At 39.5% G+C, this 21,660-nt stretch overlaps 1 protein-coding gene across 1 annotated transcript in view; it reads right to left on the reverse strand.

Annotated features, from left to right (window-relative positions):
• DDX42 (DEAD-box helicase 42) overlaps positions 1-21,419 on the reverse strand; it is a 43,214-nt gene extending 21,795 nt beyond the window's left edge. Inside the window, exons 1-3 of the mRNA XM_059997938.1 lie at positions 21,408-21,419; positions 19,813-20,046; positions 17,712-17,862 (exon numbers count right to left, since the gene is read on the reverse strand). Coding sequence (XP_059853921.1) covers positions 17,712-17,862; positions 19,813-20,030 — 369 coding nt within the window. The 5' untranslated portion in view covers positions 20,031-20,046; positions 21,408-21,419. The remainder of the gene's footprint in view (positions 1-17,711; positions 17,863-19,812; positions 20,047-21,407) is intronic.
• Between the last annotated feature and the right edge of the window lie 241 nt (positions 21,420-21,660).

Consider the following 21,660-nt stretch of genomic DNA (forward strand, 5'->3'; position numbering starts at 1 on the left):
TCCAAACAGCTTCAACTACTTGAAATTCCAAGCAAGTGAATGTGGGCCATTCTTGGATACTCCTACTCAAAAAGGGCTATGCCAGCATGCATCACCAAACATTAAATCTAAATTTAAACACAGAAAATCAAAAGTTGATTTTTTATTCTAATTCATCACTAGGGATCTGAAGAAATGAGAAACATAGCCCTTTGGGAAATGTCCGTATCTCAAAAAGAGGGGGGAAAAAAAAAGACATGTATAAGACATCTCAAACACGACAAACCATTTATTTATTGCCTTTAGTTCTAGAGAGAATCATTTAACATAATCTATTTACTAAATTGCTACCATGTTGCAAAGCACATGTATGTTCTGAGTAGTTTTGGTTAAGCATTATGACAGAGATACACAAAGCTACAAGAACTCAGATACCGAATGATATAGCAAAAAGAATATGGGCTTTGGAGTTGAATCCTGGCTCTGCTACCTTTTATGTATATATTCTTTGGAAAGTAATTCAAGATGTTCTAAATCAAAGGTGGGAAACTCAAAATACTCAATGGGTACCAATGTGACAATGAATGAAGTAAGCCAGGATAAGAAAAGTTCTATTCTTTTGATACAGACATGCTTTGCTGGCACTTTAGTAAGTAGGAATATTCTAAAGAAGCATGCCCTAATTTTTCTTCTAACACGTAGCTCTGAGTCTTACTTTCTAATATTTGATAAGAGACCCAAGCTCGAGAAAAATATTTCTCCACTCTAAGAAAATTACAGCACAAGTGTGATGGTAAATGGTTCTAAACGATGGCCTCAGTGTCAAGAAGACAATAGGGACTGATGGGTGAAGTAGGAAAAGGCTGCCTTGTCTAAAGCAGGCAGCTATTTCCTCAACAACAGGCTATTTTTTGCCACATAAGAATGCAGGCCTAGTCTTGCCAGATTTTCCACTTTTCAAGAGTCTGATCTTTTCAACAAAATCTACTGATCTTAAAAATGTTGGCTCATATTTTAGAAAAGCAATGTTTAGGCCGAACAAAAACACATCCATATTGGATTCTTTTTTTCCCCTACTTCCTTAGAGGAGAGATGAATTCTGGCTGAAGACTTTAGGTAACAAGTAGCTGAGGAATCTAGAAGGACTTCACTTCATAAGCAATGAAGTGACAGTTTTTGAGCAAGAGGAGTCGCATGACAGGAAATCACTCTGTAGCTGTAAACACCACATCGACGGGAGAGCAGGGAGCCTAAAGCTGGGAGAGAATTTAGATCAGGCAAGAGTTAACGAAGGTATAAGGTAAGATGACTATAGGGGACGTAGAAAGAAACAGATGCAAGAGATACTGTAAAGACTGACAGAACCTGGCAAATGACAAGAGGAAGGCAGCATCATGTACTGGACAAGAGCTAGTTCTCAGGACTACGAAGCAAGAAAAATTAGATTTGAGTCCCAGCTCTGCCACACAGTACCAATGTGATTTGGAGAATGAATCTGAATTATCTTAGGGTTCAGTTTTCTTATTAGTTAAAAAATTATATTTATATATAGTTTTTCTGCCTATTCTCCTTTGTTATTCTGAGGATTAAATGAAGCAAGTCATGAACATGCTTGATCATCTGCTAGAAGAGAGGGAGAAGATGTGGCACATATATACAATGGAATATTACTCAGCCATAAAAAAGAAAACGAAATTGAGTTATTTGTAGTGAGGTGGATGGACCCAGAGTCTGTCATACAGAGTGAAGTACGTCAGAAAGAGAAAAACAAACATTGTATGCTAACACGTATATATGGAACCTAAAAAAAAAAAAGGTTATGAAGAACCTAGGGGCAGGACAGGAATAAAGACGCAGATGTAAAGAACTGACTTGAGGACATGGGGAGGGGGAAGGGTAAACTGGGACAAAGTGAGAGAGTGGCATGGACATATATACACTACCAAATGAAAAACAGATAGCTAGTGGGAAGCAGCTGCATAGCACAGGGAGATCAGCTCGGTGCTTTGTGACCACCTAGAGGGGTGGGATAGGGAGAGTGGGAGGGAGACGCAAGAGGGAGGGTATATGGGAATATATGTATATGTATAGCTGATTCACTTTGGTATACAGCAGAAACTAACACATCATTGTAAAGCAATTATACTTCAATAAATGTTAAAAAAAAAAAAAGAAAAGAAGAGAGGGAAGAATCAAGGTGGTGGAGTAGTAGGACATGGAACTCACCTCTTCCCACAAATATACCAAGAATATATCTACAGGGACTTCCTTGGTGGTGCAGTGGTTAAGAATCTGCCTGCCAATGCAGGGGGCACGGGTTGGATCCCTAGTCCGGGAAGATGCCACATGCCGCGGAGCAACTAAGCCTGTGAGCCACAACTACTGAGCCTGCACTCTAGAGCCTGTGAGCCACAACTACTGAGCCCACGTGCCACAACTACTGAAGCCCATGTGCCCTAGAGCCCGTGCTCTGTATCAAGAGAAGCCACCGCAATCAGAAGCCACAACAAAGAGTAGCCTCTGCTCACCGCAACTAGAGAAAGCCTGCGCGCAGCAACGAAGACCCAACACAGCTAAAATAAATAAAATTAATTTTATAAATAAATAAATAAATGAAAAGTTTAAAAAAAGAGGAAGTGGTACGGGACCCCCGCCCTTGGGAAGGAGCTGAAGGAGAGAAGTTCCCATACCCTGGGAAGTCCCATCCCCAGCAGGGAGATTAGCTGGGACAGAAAAGGAGCTTCAGAGGCTCAGAGGAGAGTGCAACAACCAGTTTGTGGCAGGCAGGACAGAAAGAGACCTACACGTAGGTCTGTGCCACCGCCCTGGGAGCCTCCGCATGAGGAGCTCGGCTGCTGGTATGGGGGTGGGGGGAGGGTGCTGGAATGCAGGGTTTAGAGAACAGACCCCGGGGGAGGACTGCTGCTGGCTGTATGGAGACAGCCTGAAGGGGCTGGAGCAGGGCGCACAGCAGTAGTAGCATTTTCAGAAGAAGCCTGGGCCACCACAGAACCAAAGCACCAATGTTAAGTGGTATGCGAAGGGAGGGGTGGGGCTGCCATTGCGGCCTCCTTCCCCAGGCACTGGCCACTGCCTGGGCAGGCTTGCGAGCCACAGCTGCCACCCTAGCCCCCTCCCGCCTGGACAGGCTTGTGTGCCCCAGCCACCTCGGCAACCCCAGGAGCAACGCCAGTGGGTTGCCCACATGCAGAGGTGTGGGTGAAACCACAGCTGAGCCCCAGGGGCTGTGCGACTCACGAGCAGAGCTGAAGTATCTCCCAGCAGCTGCGTGACCACGGATTTAGACCTCTGCTGCCAACTCTGTAAACTCAGTGCCTGTGGAACAACCGAACAGACCACAGGTGCTCCCGCGGCTGTGATGGGTCTGGCTTTAGCAGTTGTGGGCTCTGTGGACCAGTGTACGTGGGGGCTGGGCCCGGCCAGGGTCTGAGCTGCCTCCACAGCTCCCACAGCAGGTCCAGGTGCATGCCTACTGCAGTCCTGGGACCTGACTTCAGCGGATCTGTGCTGCTGGCCGTGCAAAAACAACGCCGGAGAGATACCAGGGCCTGCTGCTGGTGTACCCAAGGTTGAGGTGGGGCCGGGGGCCACACCAACAACCCTGTACTCTGTGAACCCGCACAATGGGTGAAAGGTGACACAGCAGAAGGTACTCACAGATGAACAGCTCCAGCGGAGGAATACTCAGTGGCTCTGGTCCCAGTGGGAGCCCTCCAATCACACCTACCTCACACTGCGGATCAGAAATGCAGCTCAGAAACAGATCTGGGGGCTTCCACTCCAACAGCTAGGGAGCAGACCCTGCCCCTGACAGGACAGTGACAACCAGAGAGCAAAGAGGAGGTCTCGCTCAATGCAGGCTCTGGTCACACCACCAGTCACACCTCCTATCAAGGGGATAACGGCCGGCATACACTGAGGAAAGAGATGGCAGACATCCATAATAAAAACAGCCCTCACACCCAAAATTATTAAACCCATACAGGCTACACAGGGACGATACCACATAAAAATAGCCCTCCAAGACAACAGTAAATAATTGTTTCTCCTAAACTCATACAGCAAAAGCAATATGACTAAAGTGAAGAAGCAGAGGAACTACTCCAATTAAAAGATCGAGAGAATTCCCCTGAAAGAACAAACAATGCAACAGACCTCTTCAGTCTAATAGACACCAAGTTCAAAAAGGAGATAATGAAAATACTGAAGGAACTAAGAAAGGCTATCAACAGAAATACAGATTACTATAAAAAGGAACTAAAAACTATAAGGAGACAAGAAAAATTAGAGAATTCATTAGAAGAGATGAAAGCTGAACTAAAGGCTATGAACAGCAGAATGAATAATGCAGAAGAACAAATAAGTGATCTGGAAGATAGAATAATGGAAATCACCCAGTAAGGAGAGCAGACAGAAACCCAATCGAAAAAAAATGAAGGAGATATAAGAGACCTATGGGATAATATAGAGTGCTAATCTATGCATAACAGGGATCCTAAAAAGAGAAGAAAGAGAAAAGGGGATTGAAAATTTATTTGAAGAAATTATGGCTGAAAAATTCCCAAACCTTAAGAAGGAAACATATCCAGATACAGGAAGCACAGAGGGTGGCAAACAAGATAAACCCAAACAGACCTACACCAAGATGTGTTATAAAAAATGGTAAAAGTTAAAGAGAGGATTCTAAAGGCAGCAAGAGAAAAACAAAAAGTTAATTACAAGGAAACCCCAATGAGGCTATCAGCTGATTTCTCTACAGAAGTGTTTCAGGCCAGAAGGGAGAGGCAAGCTACATTCAACATCCTGAAAGGGAAAAATCTGCAACCTAGGACACTCTACCCAGCAAAGTTATCATTTAGAATGGAAGGAGAGATAAAGAATTTCTCAGACAAGCAAAAACTAAAAGAATACAGCAATACTAAACCTATACTAAAGGAAATATTGAAAGGTCTTCCCTAATAGAAAAGTAAGAATCTATAGGAAAGAGGAGGACCTTCAAGATGGTGGAGGAGTAAGAAGTGGAGATCACCTTCCTCTCCATAAATATATCAAAAATACATCTACATGTGGAACAACTCCTACAGAACACCTACTGAATGCTGGCAGAAGACCTCAGACTTCCCCCAAAACAAGAAACTCCCCACGTACCCGGGTAGGGCAAAAGAAAAAACAGAGACAAAAGAATAGGGACAGGACCTGCACCTCCAGGAGGGAGCTGTGAAGGAGGAAGAGTTTCCACACACTAGGAAGCCCCTTCACTGGTGGAGATGGTGGGGGGGTGACAGGGGGGGAAGCTTCGGAGCCACAGAGGAGAGCGCAGCAACAGGGGTGCAGAGGGCAAAGTGGAGAGATTCCTGCACAGAGGATCGGTGCCGACCAGCACTCACCAAGCTGAGGCTTGTCTGCTCACCCGCCGGGGCAGGTGGGAGCATCAGATCCCAAGGAGAGGACTGGGGTTGGCTGTGTGAACACAGCCTGAAGGGGGCTAGTGTGCCACAGCTAACCGGGAGGAAGTCCAAGAAAAAGTCTGGACCTGCCTAAGAGTCAAGAGACCATTGTTTCTGGGTGTGCGAGAAGAGAAGATTCAGAGCACTGCGTAAATGAGCTCCAGAGACGGGCATGAGCCACGGCTATCAGCGTGGACACCAGAGACAGGCATGAGACGCTAAGGCTGCTACTGCAGCCACCAAGAATCCTGTGTGCAAGCACAGGTCACTATCCACACCTCCCCTCCCAGGGGCCTGTGCAGCCGGCCACTGCCAGGGTCCCGTGATCCAGGGACAACTTCCCCAGGAGAACACATGGCACGCACCTCAGGCTGGTGCAACGTCATGCTGGTCTCTGCTGCCGCAGGCTCGCCCCGCATCCGTACTCCTCCCTCTCCTTGGCCCGAGTGAGCCAGAGACCCCTAATCAGCCACTCCTTTAACCCCCTCCTGTCTGGGCAAAGAACAGATGCCAGAGAGCGCCCTACATGCAGAAGCAGGGCCAAATCCACAGCTGAACCCCAGGAGCTGTGAGAACAAAGGAGAGAAAGGGAAATTTCTCCGTGCAGCCTCAGGAGCAGCAGATTAAATCCCCACAATCAACTTGAGATACCCTGCATCTGTGGAATATCTGAATAGACAAAGAATCATCCCAAAATTAAGGCGGTGGACTTTGGGAGCAACTGTAGACTTGGGGTTTGCTGTATGAAACTGACCACTTTCTGATTTTTATATTTATCTGAGTATAGTTTTTAGCGATTGTTATAATTGGTGGACTTGTTTACTGGTTTGGTTGCTCTCTTTTTTATTACTTATAATTTTATTTAATTTTAATAATATTTTTATTTTAATAACTTTATATTATTTTATTTATTTTTCTTTCTTTTTTAATCTCCCTTTTCTTCTGAGCTGTGTGGCTGACAGGGTCTTGGTGCTCCGGCCGGATGTCAGGCCTGAGCCTCTGAGGTGGGAGAGCCGAGTTCAGGACATTGGACCACCAGAGACCTCCCGGCCCCACGTAGTATCAATCAGCGAGAGCTCTCCCAGAGATCTCCGTCTCAACACCAACACCCAGCTTCACTCAACGACCGGCAAGCTACAGTGCTGGACACCCTATGCCAAACAACTAGCAAGATAGGAACACAACCCCACCCATTAGCAAAGAGGCTGCCTAAAATAATAGTAAGTTCACAGATACCCCAAAACAAACCACCAGACGTGATCCTGCCCACCAGAAAGACAAGATCCAGCCTCATCCACCAGAACACAGGCATCAGTCCCCTCCACCAGGGAGTCTCTACAACCCACTGAACCAACCTTACCCACTGTGGGCAGACACCAAAAACAACAGAACTACGAACCTGCGGCCTGCGAAAAGGAGACCCCGAACACATTAAGTTAAGCAAAATAAGAAGACAGAGAAATACACAGCAGATGAAGGAGCAAAGTAAAAACCCACCAGACCAAACACATGAAGAGGAGATAGGCAGTCTACCTGAAAAAGAATTCAGAGTAATGATAGTAAAGATGATCCAAAATCTTGGAAACAGAATGGAGAAAATACAAGAAACGTTTAACAAGGACCTAGAAGAACTAAAGAGCAAACAATGATGAACAACACAATAAATGAAATTAAAAATTCTCCAGAAGGAATCAATAGCAGAATAACTGAGGCAGAAGAACAGATAAGTGATCTGGAGGATAAAATAGTGGAAAAAAGTATCACAGAGCAGAATAAAGAAAAAAGAACAAAAAGAATTGAGGACAGTCTATGTCTCAGAGACCTCTGGGACAACATTAAACTCACCAACATTCGAATTATAGGGGTCCCAGAAGAAGAAGAGAAAAAGAAAAGGATTGAGAAAATATTTGAAGAGACTATAGTGAAAACTTCCCTAATACGGGAAAGGAAATAGTCAAGTTCAGGAAGTGCAGGGAGTCCCATACAGGATAAATCCAAGGAGAAACATGCCAAGACACATATTAACCAAACTATCAAAAATTAAATACAAAGAAAAAACATTAAAAGCAGCAAGGGAAAAGCAACAAATAATATACAAGGGAATCCCCATAAGGTTAACAGGTGACCTTTCAGCAGAAACTCTGCAAGCCAGAAGGGAGTGGCAGGACATATTTAAAGTGATGAAAAGGGGCTTCCCTGGTGGCACAGTGGTTAAGAATCCACCTGCCAATGCAGGGGACCCGGGTTCAAGCCCTGGTCTGGGAAGATCCCACATGCCGCAGAGCAACTAAGCCCGTGAGCAACAACTACTGAGCATGCGCTCTAGAGCCCATGCTCCGCAGCAAAAGAAGCCACCTCAACGAGAAGCCCACACACCGCAATGAAGAGTAGCCCCTGCTCGCTGCAACTAGAGAAAGCCTGTGTGCAGCAACGAAGACCCAATGCAGTCAAAAATAAAAATAAATATATTTAAAGTGATGAAAGGGAAAAACCTACAACCAAGATTGCTCTACCCGGCAAGGATCTCATTCAGATTCGACAGAGAAATTAAAACCTTTACAGACAAGCAAGAGCTAAGAGAATTCAGCACCACCAAACCAGCTTTACAACAAATGCTAAATGAACTTCTCTAGGCAGAAAACACAAGAGAATGAAAAGGCCTACAACAACATACCCAAAACAACTAAGAAAATGGTAACAGGAACATACATGTCGATAACTACCTTAAATGTAAATGGATTAAATGCTCCAAACAAAAGACACAGACTGGCTGAATGGATACAGAAACAAGACCCGTATATATGCTGTCTACAAGAGACCCACTTCAGACCTAGGGGCACATACAGACTGAAAGTGAGAGGATGGAAAAAGATATGCCATGCAAATGGAAATCAAAAGACAGCTGGAGTAGCAATTCTCATGTCAGACAAAATAGACTTTAAAATAAAAACTATTACAAGAGACAAAGAAAGACACTACATAACGATCAAGGGAGCAATCCAAAAAGAAGATATAACAATTGTAAATATTTATGCACCCAACATAGGAGCACCTCAATAAATAAGGCAAATGCAAACAGCCATAAAAGGGGAAATTGTCAGTAACACAATAATAGTAGGGGACTTTAATACCCCACTTTCACCAATGGACAGATCATCCTAAATGAAAATAAATAAGGAAACACAAGCTTTAAATGGCACATTAAACAAGATGGACTTAATTGACATTTATAGGACATTCCATCCAAAAACAACACAATACACTTTCTTCTCAAGTGCTCACGGAACATTCTCCAGGATAGATCATATCTTGGGTCATATATCAAGCCTTGGTAAATTTAAGAAAACTGAAATCGTATCAAGTATCTTTTCCAACCACAACACTATGAGACTAGATATCAATTACAGGAAAAAAAACTATAAAAAAATACAAACACATAGAGGCTAAACAATACACTACTAAATAACCAAGAGATCACTGAAGAAATCAAAGAGGAAATCAAAAAATACCTAGAAACAAATGACAATGAAAACACGACAACCCAAAACCTATGGGATGCAGCAAAAGCAGTTCTAAGAGGGAAGTTTAGAGGAATACAGTCCTACCTCAAGAAACAAAAAAAATCTCAAATAAACAACCTAATGTTACACCTAAAGCAATTAGAGAAAAAAGAACAAAAAACCCCCGAAGTTATCAGAAGGAAAGAAATCATAAAGATCAGATCAAAAATAAATGAAGAAGAAATGAAGGAAACAGTAGCAAAGATCAATAAAACTAAAAGCTGGTTCTTCGGGAAGAAAAACAAAATTGATAAACCATTAATTAGCCAGACTCCTCAAGAAAAAAAGGGAGAAGACTCAAATCAACAGAATTAGAAATGAGAAAGCATAAGTAACAACTGACACTGCAGAAATACAGAGGACCATGAGAGATTACTACAAGCAACTGTATGCCAATAAAATGGACAACCTAGAAGAAATGGACAAATTCTTAGAAAAGCACAACCTTCCAAGACTGAACCAGGAAGAAACAGAAAATATAAACAGACCAATCACAAGCACTGAAATTGAAACTGTGATTAAAAATCTTCCAACAAACAAAAGCCCAGGACCAGATGGCTTCACAGGCGAATTCTATCAAACATTTAGAGAAGAACTAACACCTATCCTCAAATTCTTCCAAAATACAACAGAGGGAGGAACACTCCCAAACTCATTCTACGAGGCCACCATCACTGATACCAAAACCACACAAAGATGTCACAAAAAAATCTACAGGCCAGTATCACTGATGAACACATATGCAAAAATCCTCAACAAAATACTAGCAAACAGAATACAACAGCACATTAAAAGGATCACACACCATGATCAAGTGGGGTTTATCCCAGGAATGAAAGGATTCTTCAATATATGCAAATCAATCAATGTGATACACCATATTAACAAACTGAAGGATAAAAACCGTATGATCATCTCAATAGATGCAGAAAAAACTTTTATCAACACTGATTTATGATAAAACCCCTCCAGAAAGTAGGCATAGAGAGAACATACCTCAACATAATAAAGGCCATATATGACAAACCCACAGCCAACATCATTCTCAATGGTGAAAAACTGAAACCATTTCCACTAAGATCAGAAACAAGACAAGGCTGCCCACACTCACCACTATTATTCAACATAGTTTTGGAAGTTTTAGCCACAGCAATCAGAGAAGAAAAAGAAAAGGAATCAAAATCAGAAAAGAAGTAAAACTGTCACTGTTTACAGATGACATGACACTACACACAGAGAATCCTAACAATGCTACCAGAAAACTACTAAAGCTAATCAATGAATCCGGTAAAGTAGCAGGATACAAAATTAATGCACAGAAATCTGTTGCATTCCTATACACTAATGATGAAAAATCTGAGAGAGAAGTTAAGGAAACACTGCCATTTACCTTTGCAACAAAAAGAATAAAATACCTAGGAATAAAACAACCTAAAGAGACAAAAGACCTGTATGCAGAAAACTATAAGGCACTGATGAAAGAAATTAAAGAGGATACAAACAGATGGAGAGATATACCATGTTCTTGGACTGGAAGAATCAACATTGTGAAAACGACTATACTACCCAAAGCAATCTACAGATTCAATGCAATCCCTATCAAACTACCAATGGCATTTTTCACAGAATTAGAACAAAAAATTGCACAATTTGTATGGGAACACAAAAGACCCCAAATACCCAAAGCAATCTTAAGAAAGAAAAATGGAGCTGGAGCAATCAGGCTCCCTGACTCCAGACTATACTACAAAGCTACAGTAATCAAGACAGTATGGTACTGGCACAAAAACAGAAATACAGATCAATGGAACAGGATAGAAAGCACAGAGATAAACCCACACACATACTGTCACCTTATCTTTGATAAAGGAGGCAAGAATATACAATGGAGAAAAGACAGCCTCTTCAGTAAGTGGTACAGGGAAAACTGGACAGCTACATGTAACAGAATGAAACTAGAACACTCCCTAACACCATACACAAAAATAAACTCAAAATGGATTCGAGACCTAAATGTAGGCCAGACCCTATAAAACTCTTAGAGGAAAACATAGGGAGAACACTCTGTGATATAAATCACAGCAAGATCCTTTTTACCCACCTCCTAGAGAAAGGAAAATAAAAACAAAAATAAACAAATGGGACCTCATGAAACTTAAAAGCTTTTGCACAGCAAAGGAAACCATAAAAAAGATGAAAAGACAACCCTCAGAAAGGGACAAAATATTTGCAAACGAAGCAACTGACAAAGGATTAATCTCCAAAATATACAAACAGCTCATGCAGCTCAATATCAAAAAAACAAACAACCCAATTCAAAAATGGGCAGAAGACCTAAATAGACATTTCTCCAAAGAAGATATACAGATTGCCAACAAACACATGAAAGGACGCTCAACATCACTAATCATTAGAGAAATGCAAATCAAAACTACAATGAGGTATCACCTCACACCGATCAGAATGACCATCATCAAAAAATCCACAAACAATAAATGCTGGAGAGGGTGTGGAGAAAAGGGAACCCTCTTGCACTGTTGATGCACTGTTGATGGGAATGTAAATTGATACAGCCACTGTGGAGAACAGGGGACACAGGTTCGTGCCCCGGTCCGGGAAGATCCCACATGCCGCGGAGCGGCTAGTCCTGTGGGCCATGGCCGCTGAGCCTGTGCTTCACAACGGGAGAGGCCACAACAGTGAGAAGCCCGCATAGCAAAAAAAAAAAAAAAAAAAACAAAATGGACTTGAGGACAAGGGGAGATGGAAGGGTAGCTGGAACAAAGTTAGAGAGTGGCATGGACATATATACCGTACCAAATGTAAAACAGATAGTGGGAAGCAGCCGCATAGCACAGGGAGATCAGCTCGGTGGTTTGTGACCACCTAGAGGGGTGGGATAGAGTAGCAAGAGGGAGGGGATATGGGGATATATGTATAGGTGATTCACTTTGTTATACAGCAGAAACTAACACAACATTGTAAAGCAATTATACTCCAATAAATATGTTAAAAAAAAATCAAACACACACACACAAAAGAATATACAGGAAAGAGAAAATCACAGTTGTAAATCACTTAACTAAGCCAGTAATCACTTAAGTAAGATTAAAAAAAAAAATCAAAACATTTCTGTCAGAGAATGATAACCACAATGAACAGCAAAAGGATGAACATGAAGATGCAAAAGAGGACGTCAAAATCATAAAATGTGAGGGAGGAGAGTACAAAAATGTAGACTTTTTTTTTCTAGAGTATGTTTAGGTCTATATGACTACCAGTGTAAAGCAAGTAGATATAGGAAGGGGTTAACATACTTGAAAAACAGGGCAACCACAAATCAAAAACACAACTGATTCGCAAAAACCAAAAAGAAGAGAATATAATTAAGCATAATACAAAAGGAAATCATCAAACCACAAAAGGAAAAACAAAACAAAACAAAAAGGGACAAAAAATATATATAAAATCAATGGGCAAACAAGGTTTAAAATGGCAATAAATACATATTTATCAATAGTTACCTTAAATGTCAATGAACTAGAAAGTCAGCAGAAGGAAGGAGATAATAAAGATCAGGAAAAGAGAGGAAATAAAATAGGGATTAAAAATAAAATAGAAAAAAATCAATAAAACCAAGAACTGGTTCTTTGAAAGGGTAAACAAGAATGACAAACCTTGGGAATTCCCCAGTGGTCCAGTAGTTAGGACTCCACACTTTCACTGCCAAGGGCATGGGTTCAATCCCTGGTCAGGGAACTAAGACTCCATAAGCTGCGTGGCACAGCCAAGAAAAAGAAAAGAAAAAAAAAACCCAAAACACGGAAAAACCCCAGATAAACAAAATAAGAAATGAAAGAGAAGAAATCACAATTGATACCACAGAAATAACAAAAAACCATAAGAGAATACTATGAATTATATGGCAACAAATTCAACAACCTAGAAGAAATGGACAACTTTCTAGAAACATACAGGCTACCAAAACTGAATCAAGAAGAAATATATAACTTGACCAGACCAATCACTAGAAATGAAATAGAATCTGTAATCAAAAAACTCCCTACAAAGAAAAGTCCAGGACCAGATGGCTTCACTGGGGATTTCTATCAAACATACCAAGAAGAACTTATACCGATCCTTCTCAAACTCTTCCAAAAGACTGAAGAGGCAGGAACACTCCCAAAGAGATTCTATGAAGAAACCATCACCCTGATCCCAAAACCAGTCAAAGACACTACCAAAAAAGAAACTTATAGGCCAATATCTTTGATGAATATAGATACAAAAATTCTCAACAAAATATTAGCAAACCAAATCCAACAACACATAAAAAAAGACATATACCACGACGAAGTTGGATTTACCCCAGGGTCAAAAGGATGGTTCAACATACACAAACCAATCAATGTGATACACCACATCAACAAAAGAAACGACAGATGCTCAGTCCCCTTCTGCCACTTGGAATCATATGTTGAAGAGAGTAGAGCCACAAGATGGAGGAGCTCTGAATGTTGCTTGAAGGAGCACCACCCACAGGTTAGAAACACCCATTTTGGCTTTTACATGAGCAAGAAATAAACTTACGGTGTTGGAGAAAGAAAAACAAACACACAAAAACAAAAGAAAGGACAAAAACCACATGACCATCTCAACAGACGGATTTGATAAAATTCAACATCCACTGATGATAAAAACCCTTACAAAAATGGATATACAGGGAACATATCTCAACATAATAAAAGCTATTTACGACAAATCCACAGCCAATATAATACTCAATGGTGAAAAGATGAAAGCCTTCCCCCCAAAATCTGGAACAAGACAAGAATGCCCATGCTCACCACTTCTCCTCAACATAGTATTGGAAGTCCTAGCCACTGCAATCAGACAAGAAAACAAAATAAAAGGTATTCAAATTGGTAGAGAAGAGGTAAAACTGTCATTATACGTAAATGACATGATATTGTACATAGAAAACTGAAAGACTCCACACAAAAACTACTAGTACTGATAAACGAATTAAGCAAGGTAGCAGGATACAACATTAACATACGGAAAGTGGTTGTATTTCTTCACACCAACAAGGAAATAACAGAAAGGAAATGTAAACAAACAATCCCTTTTCAAATTGCACCAGGGGTGGTCTAGTGGTTAGGATTCAGCGCTTTCACTGCTGTGGGCTGGGTTCAATCCTCCTGTGTCAGGGAACTGAGATCCCGCAAACTGTGCAGTGTGGCCAAAAAATATATACATATTTTTAAATAAATAAACAAAACAAAATGGCATCAAAAAAAAAATACTTAGGAATAAACCTCACCAAGGAGGTGAAAGACTTATATGCTGAAAACTACAAAAATTAATAAAGGAAATTAAAGATAATTCAAAGAAATGGAAAGATATCCCATGCTCTTGGACTGGAAGAATTAATAATGTTAAAAATGGCAATACTAGGGCTTCCCTGGTGGTGCAGTGGTTGAGAGTCTGCCTGCCGATACAAGGGACACGGGTTCGTGCCCCGGTCCGGGAAGATCCCACATGCCGCGGAGTGGCTGGGCCTGTGAGCCATGGCCACTGAGCCTGCGCATCCGGAGCCTGTGCTCCGCAACGGGAGAGGCCACAACAGTGAGAGGCCCACGTACCGCCAAAAAAAAAAAAAAGGCAATACTACCCAAAGCAATCTACAGATTTAATGTGATCCCTGTCAATTTACCCATGACATTTTTCACAGAACTAAAATAATGCTAAAATTAATACAGAACCATAAAAGACTCAAAATTGCCAAAGCGATCCTGGGGAAAAAGAACAAAGCAGGAGGCATAACCCTCCCAGACTTCAGACAACACTACAAAGCTACAGTAATCAAAACAGTGTGGTACTGGCACAAAAACAGACATACAGATCAATGGAACAGAATAGAGAACCCAGGAGAAAACTCCACATTACCTACCGTCCATTAATCTTCAACAAAGGAGGCAAGAATATAAAATGGGAAAAAGACAGTCTCTGCAGCTAGTGGTGGGAGGAAAGTTAGACAGCTGCATGTAAATCAATTAAGTTAGAACACACCATGCACAAAAATAAACTCAAAATGGCTTAAGGACTTAAATATAAGATATGACACCATAAAACTCCCAGAAAAGATCACAGGCAAAACATTCTGACATAAATGGTACCAATGTTTTCTTAGGTCAGTCTTTCAAGGCAATAGAAATAAAAACAAAAATAAACAAATGGGACCTAATCAAACTTACAAGCTTTTGCACAGCAAAGGAAACCATAAACAAAACGAAAAGACATCCTATGGACTGGGAGAAAATATTTGCAAATGATGCAACTGACAAGGGCTTAATTTCCAAAATATACAAACAGCTCATACAACTCAACAAGAAAAAAACAAATAACCCAATCGAAAAATGGGTAGAAGACCTAAATAGACATTTCTCCAAAGAAGACATATAGATGGCCAACAGGCACACAAAAACATGCTCAACATCGCTAATCATTATAGAAATCCAAATCAAAACTACCATGAAGTAACACCTCACACCAGTCAGAATGGCCATCATTAAAAAGTCTACAAATAATAAATGCTAGAGAGGGTATGGAGAAAAGGGAATCCTCTTACGTTGTTGGTGGGAATGTAAATCGTTGCAGCCACTAGGAAAAACAGTATGAAGTTTCCTCAGAAAATTAAAAATAGAGCTGCCATATGATCTAGCAATCCCACTCCTGGGCATATATCCAGACAAAACCATAATTCAAAAGATACATGCACCCCTATGCTCATAGCAGCACTATTTACAATAGCCAAGACATGGAAACAACCTAAATGTCCATCAACATATGAATGGATAAAGAAGATGTGGTGTGCGTATGTGTGTACACACACACACACACACACACACACACACACACACACACAATGGATTATTATTCGGCCATGAAAAAGAATGAAATAATGCCATTTGCAGCAACATGGATGGATCTAGAGATGATCATACTAAGTGAAGTAAGTCAGAAAGAGAAAGACAAATACAATATGATATCACTTATATATGGAATCTATTGATAATCTATTGATAAATTATGACACAAATCAACATATGTACGAAACGAATATAGCCTCACAGATATAGAGAACAGACTTGTGGTTGTCAAGGGAGAGGGGAGGAAAAGAGGGAAGGAATGGGAGTTTGGGATTAGCAGAGATAAACTATTATATATAGGATGGATAAACAACAAGGTCATACTGTATCGCAGAGGGAACTATATTCAATATTCTATGACAAACCATAATGGAAAAGAATAAAAAAGAATATATATATGTATAACTGAGTCACTTTGCTGTACAGAAGAAATTAACACAGCATTGTAAATCAACTATACTTCAATAAAATTAAAAAAAAAGAAAAGAAGAGGGGCAAATTAAAGGAAGAAATTAAAGCCAATGTGGGAATTCTCTGCCGGTCCAGTGGTTAGGACTCTGCACTTTCACTGCTGAAGGCCGGGGCTCGATACCCCTGGTTGGGGAACTAAAATCCTGCAAGCTGAGTGGAGTGGCCAAGGGAAAAAAAAAAAAGGCAATGTGATTGTGTGAATTTTGGTGCCATTAAGAGAAGTAAGATGAAATACCTGGCTGAGGAGGAAAAGATGATGAATTGCGTTTAAGGTGCCATTTTTACACCCATGTAAAAATGGTCAATATGATTCTAGAAAAGCAGAGCTGAAACCAAAGAGAGACTATGGAACTAAAGATATTAATTATTCACATAGAAGTTACGTTTTAGAAGAGGATGAGGTCACTAAGGAATGTATAAAGAGTGACAATAGCAAATCAATATAGCGAACTGTAGGAGAATCATATTTGAGAAACGAAGAGAATCACAGAATGACAGATAACAGATGGCTATGTAAGAATTTTTTTGGTACAATGATATGGTAGCTATGTTTTTTAAGAGTTATAGAAATACAGAAATACTGATGGATGAAATGATATGTCTGAGATTTACTTTAAAATAATCTGAAAGAGGGGTGGAGTTGTTAGATAACAAAAGACTGGCCAAGTTGTTAACTGATAAAGCAGGGTGAAGGGTACATGGGGGCTCATTTTATTACTCTACTTTTGTATGTGTTTGAACTTTTTCATAATAAATAGCAAATAAATAAATAGCAAATAAACAGAAAGGGAGATGGGAGAAAAGAACAAAATCACAAAAGCCTAGTGAGAAGAGTTTTAGGAAGGAAGAGGTCACAAGTTTCAATTTCCATAGCAAGGTCATGAATGTTGATGATAATGTTGATAATAAGAAATAAACATTAAAAGTACAGAATACAGAATTTGTAATTTTAGCAAGTTCCTTAAGTTTAATTACCTTACATATTTATTTAATAAGTGCTAGATTGAATGAGATAATATTCTTTCAAGAATATACCAAGAATTATTAAAACAAAACACACACAACAAACACACAAATTTTGAGCTACTATGTTCAAGGGATACAGTTCAAATTCCTAGGCACGAATCATCTCTGAAAATGCTACAGGGCCAGTGGAAGCATATTTAAGAAACTATAGAATACAAAAGCAAAATTCTCCCAATAAAGGGCCAAGAAACAAACTGACTGAGGACTAAAGCACTAGGTTAATCTGATCTATTTCTAATCACTGAAAATGTTAACATAACAGAGTTGATACTTGCCTCCACTTCAGCCATGAATGCCTCTAAGGGATCATCATCACTATCAGAATCTACTGGCTTGGAATGGAATTGCTGGCGGGTAGGTGAGTTTTCAGCAGGAATGTAAGGTAAATCAACATTGCTAGAATCTTCTTCCTCATCTTCAAAATATCTGAAAATTAAGATGCATGATTGATAGAGTGAATGTTTAATTTGGGGTCAGGTGAATCTTTCATTTAACACAAATTTTTATTAAAGTATATGTCACAATTAAGAGATTTTGGTCCTTTGGCTTAGGACCTAATTATTAAATTATCACTTAATACATGCCAAATTCTAATACTGCAAAAAAAAAAATCACAGCAGATTCTCCATTTCAATAGTGTCTGTTAAAAATCACATTTCCAGTTCTCTCAAAAGGGATAAGTTTTCAGTACAAATTTAGTATATCATTGTTGCATAGCTATAGCAAATATTAAAGTGTATGCCATGGAAAAAATTACTTTGTATGAAATATTATAAAGCTAGTTTATTCTTCATAATCCTTAAAAAAATTTTGAGATGTATTCATGAGGCTAGAAACTTTCTTCAGAAGTTCTGGGCTGTTTTCTGAGAACCAACAGAAAATTTCTAAAATTAAAAATAAATGTTCAGGAATATAGCCAATATTTTATAGTAACTATAAATGGAGTGTAAACTTTAAAATTTGTGAATCACTATGTTGTACACCTGAAACTTATATAACATTGTACATCAACTATACTTAAAATGTTCAATCCAAAATCCTCACCATACTATGTAAGTATTCAGAAAAGAATTTCAACATCTGTAAAAAGTATCACTTTCCCTCTAACAAATATCCCAGAAAAGAATATCTATGTAGCTATCAACTAAAACAAAACAAAAACATTGTTTAGATCTTACCTCAGAATTAAATGAAATAGTAATACAACCAAATATTAGTTTAAAGAAATCACTACTACAGCCTAAAATTTTATAGCCTTTCAAGTCTTCATTTTAAAAGCTCCAGCCACTGTTATGTGCTGCACACACACATAAATGCATATTCATTTATATAGTAGTTTCATTAATGTATCATTTAAAAGTATCTCTGAGCCGGTAAACTGTTCTCTAGAATAATGATCCTTGACTTTGCTGAATCTTAAACACTTACTTCTGTATTTAATTGCTAAATAACATACCAACTTTTTTAAATGCTGCTGTGTACTTTAAAAACTCTGATCTTGAGGTGTTTTTTTAAACTAAAAAAAAACCTCAAGCAGTGTCACAACCAGGTTGGGAATAATAGCAATAAAAGATTTCTTCAGACTTGGCAAAGAGAGAAGTTATAATCTATAAGGAATTACAGCTCAAACTTTCAAGCCCCAGCTTCTTAACAATCACCTTCTTAGACATCAAGTTAAAAAAGGTAACCGGTAAATATGTTTCCTGAGAACTGTGGGCAAAAATCTGAGATCTTCCTACCACTATAAGATATTAAACATAACAGTTGTAAGGACTTGGGTATTGAGCCAAACTATGCCTCTGCCAGTTCTGACAACTGCCTGTGTTTCCAAAACAACTTGTATGGTGTAAACAAAAACTTCAGGGCTTCCCTGGTGGCGCAGTGGTTGAGAGTCCGCCTGCCGATGCAGGGGACATGGGTTCGTGCCCCGGTCCGGGAAGAGCCCACATGCCACGGAGCGGCTGGGCCCGTGAGCCATGGCCGCTGAGCCTGCACGTCCGGAGCCTGTGCTCCACAACGGGAGAGGCCACAACAGTGAGAGGCCCGCGTACCGCAAAAAAAAAAAAAAAAAAAACTTCAGTAAAGACCATCAAAAGCCACATGAATTATTTAAAACTCTTCGGCCACATTTAGGTTTAAATGGCCTCAAATCCTTTTTGGAACAAGCAAAAGTGAAGGACCACAAAAGTATACTCCTTATAAATGAGTAAACTTAACAATTTAACTTGTTAGGAACAATGCAATCCAGTGAGATAACCACTTTAACAAGTCATATTATTATTTGAGAAACAAATGGTTTCTTTGCTTCAATTTCTGTTGATGGAATGAATACCTCAAAGCCTAACCTTTGCTAAATTACCAGGTATTCCCACTTACGCGTTTTCTTCATCAAAGTTGGCCCGTTTAGAACCAATTTTGTAGAAGGAAGGGAGCTGTGGTGGAGCCGACTTTCCAAATCCAGAAGAGCTGGTTGCCCCAAAGGCACTATGGGACTGCTGTGGGAGTTTTGGTTCCTCCTTCTTTCCCGCACTAATAGCGAAACCTCCAAAGCCAAATCCCCTCTTAGTGCCAGGGCCACCTTTATTCCAGTTCATGGTGTCAATGATTGATCTGTTAGGAACAAGAGACACTTACATAAGTTTAACTTTATAAACAGACCACTGATTTTTATGTCAGTTCCAACCTTTGCCTACAATTTTATTTTAAACCTTTGCCTCTCAATTAAAATTTTAACTTCAGTACAGCACAGATTGGCACAACACTATAAATCAACTATATTTCAATTAAAAAAATTTAACTCTGTACTTCAGATATGCAATATGCTAACCTCAATGAAAGGGTCACATTTTCTGAAACACTGAAGAAATTGTTATTTCTTTTGTTGAGATCTCAATCTGAACAGGTATGGAGTATTTAATACCATGCCCTTCAAAAGGATTTGATTGCTCATTTAACATCTCATTCAGTTTGCCTATTGTTAAGGATAACAAAGAAATTTCCTAAGCACCGATCAAATGGGTTTAAAAACACCTTATCTCTTATAAGTCTTGGTTCCAAAAAACCTTTTTTTAATGACACAAGTTACCTACGTTTTATAGAATAGCAGAAAACTCAGAACGCGAAAAGGAACAAAATAAAATTACCTGAAATTCCTCTCCCAGATATGCAATTTTGTTGGTATCTTTTGCTTTTTTTCTATGCATATGTGTATACACAAACACACCCCATTTAAAATCAAAACTGAAACCATACTGTACAAATTGTTTTAGTTACTGATTTCTTCACAGTATGATACACATGAACATCTTTAAATGTCAATAAATACATTTCTCTACTTCTGTTTTTTTAAAGTTATGAAACATATCATATATCTTTGTGCATACTCTTATTTCCTTAGGATCAATTTTTTTAAATGCAACTGCTTAGCAAACGGGAATGTGCATTCGAAGTTTTACATTTACAGAAAAGTGTCCATTATACACTGAGTAATATGAGAAGGGCATAAAACAAGGTGGGTGGTATGATTCAATGTAAAAGCATGTCTTACATGTACAGAGATAGCTGGAGGGCTGCTTATCAAAATGTTAATAGCAGTTATTTGATTTTTACTTTTTTCTTTGTATTAAAGTTTACCATTAATAAGAAAAGTTTAAATGTTTATAATAGACTCTGAAGCCAATGTGAACAGAGTTCCAAAAACTGCTTTTTACAATGGCATTGTTAAAGGGACCAGGAACAGCAACAACACGCTCTACTTTTCTGGTTCTGTGCCCCTCCCCCATATATAACCTATAGGTTTTGTTTTAACTATTATACAACACTTAGTTCAGTCTGTTTAGTATTAAAGTTGATTTATGCCATGTCAACCACTGCCCTTAGTTCCAGGTAGGGACTGTCTTTACCCATTTTGGACTTTGCATAAAAGTGATTCATGGCTAGAATAAGCACTTTATAAGTAATAGTTTACTTACACTTAATTTAGACCATCTCCTGCCTTCTTCAGGAATTCCTTAAGGGGAATCAACATAATTCTAGTGAGATGAGATTTGGTAAGAGTATTTACAAGCCAGAAAATTTTAGCATCTGATAGTATCGTTTAACCAATCTGTGAGCCTGGCTTTCCAAGGGCTGTTCCTAAGCAACAAAAACGACGGATTCTGAATTTTAACCTTTTTCCTAGTGTATATAATGCATAATAAGAGGCTAGTAATAAATAAGCCATTG

This window comes from Delphinus delphis, chromosome 19 (assembly GCF_949987515.2).
Source record: "Delphinus delphis chromosome 19, mDelDel1.2, whole genome shotgun sequence".
NCBI lineage: Eukaryota > Metazoa > Chordata > Mammalia > Artiodactyla > Delphinidae > Delphinus > Delphinus delphis.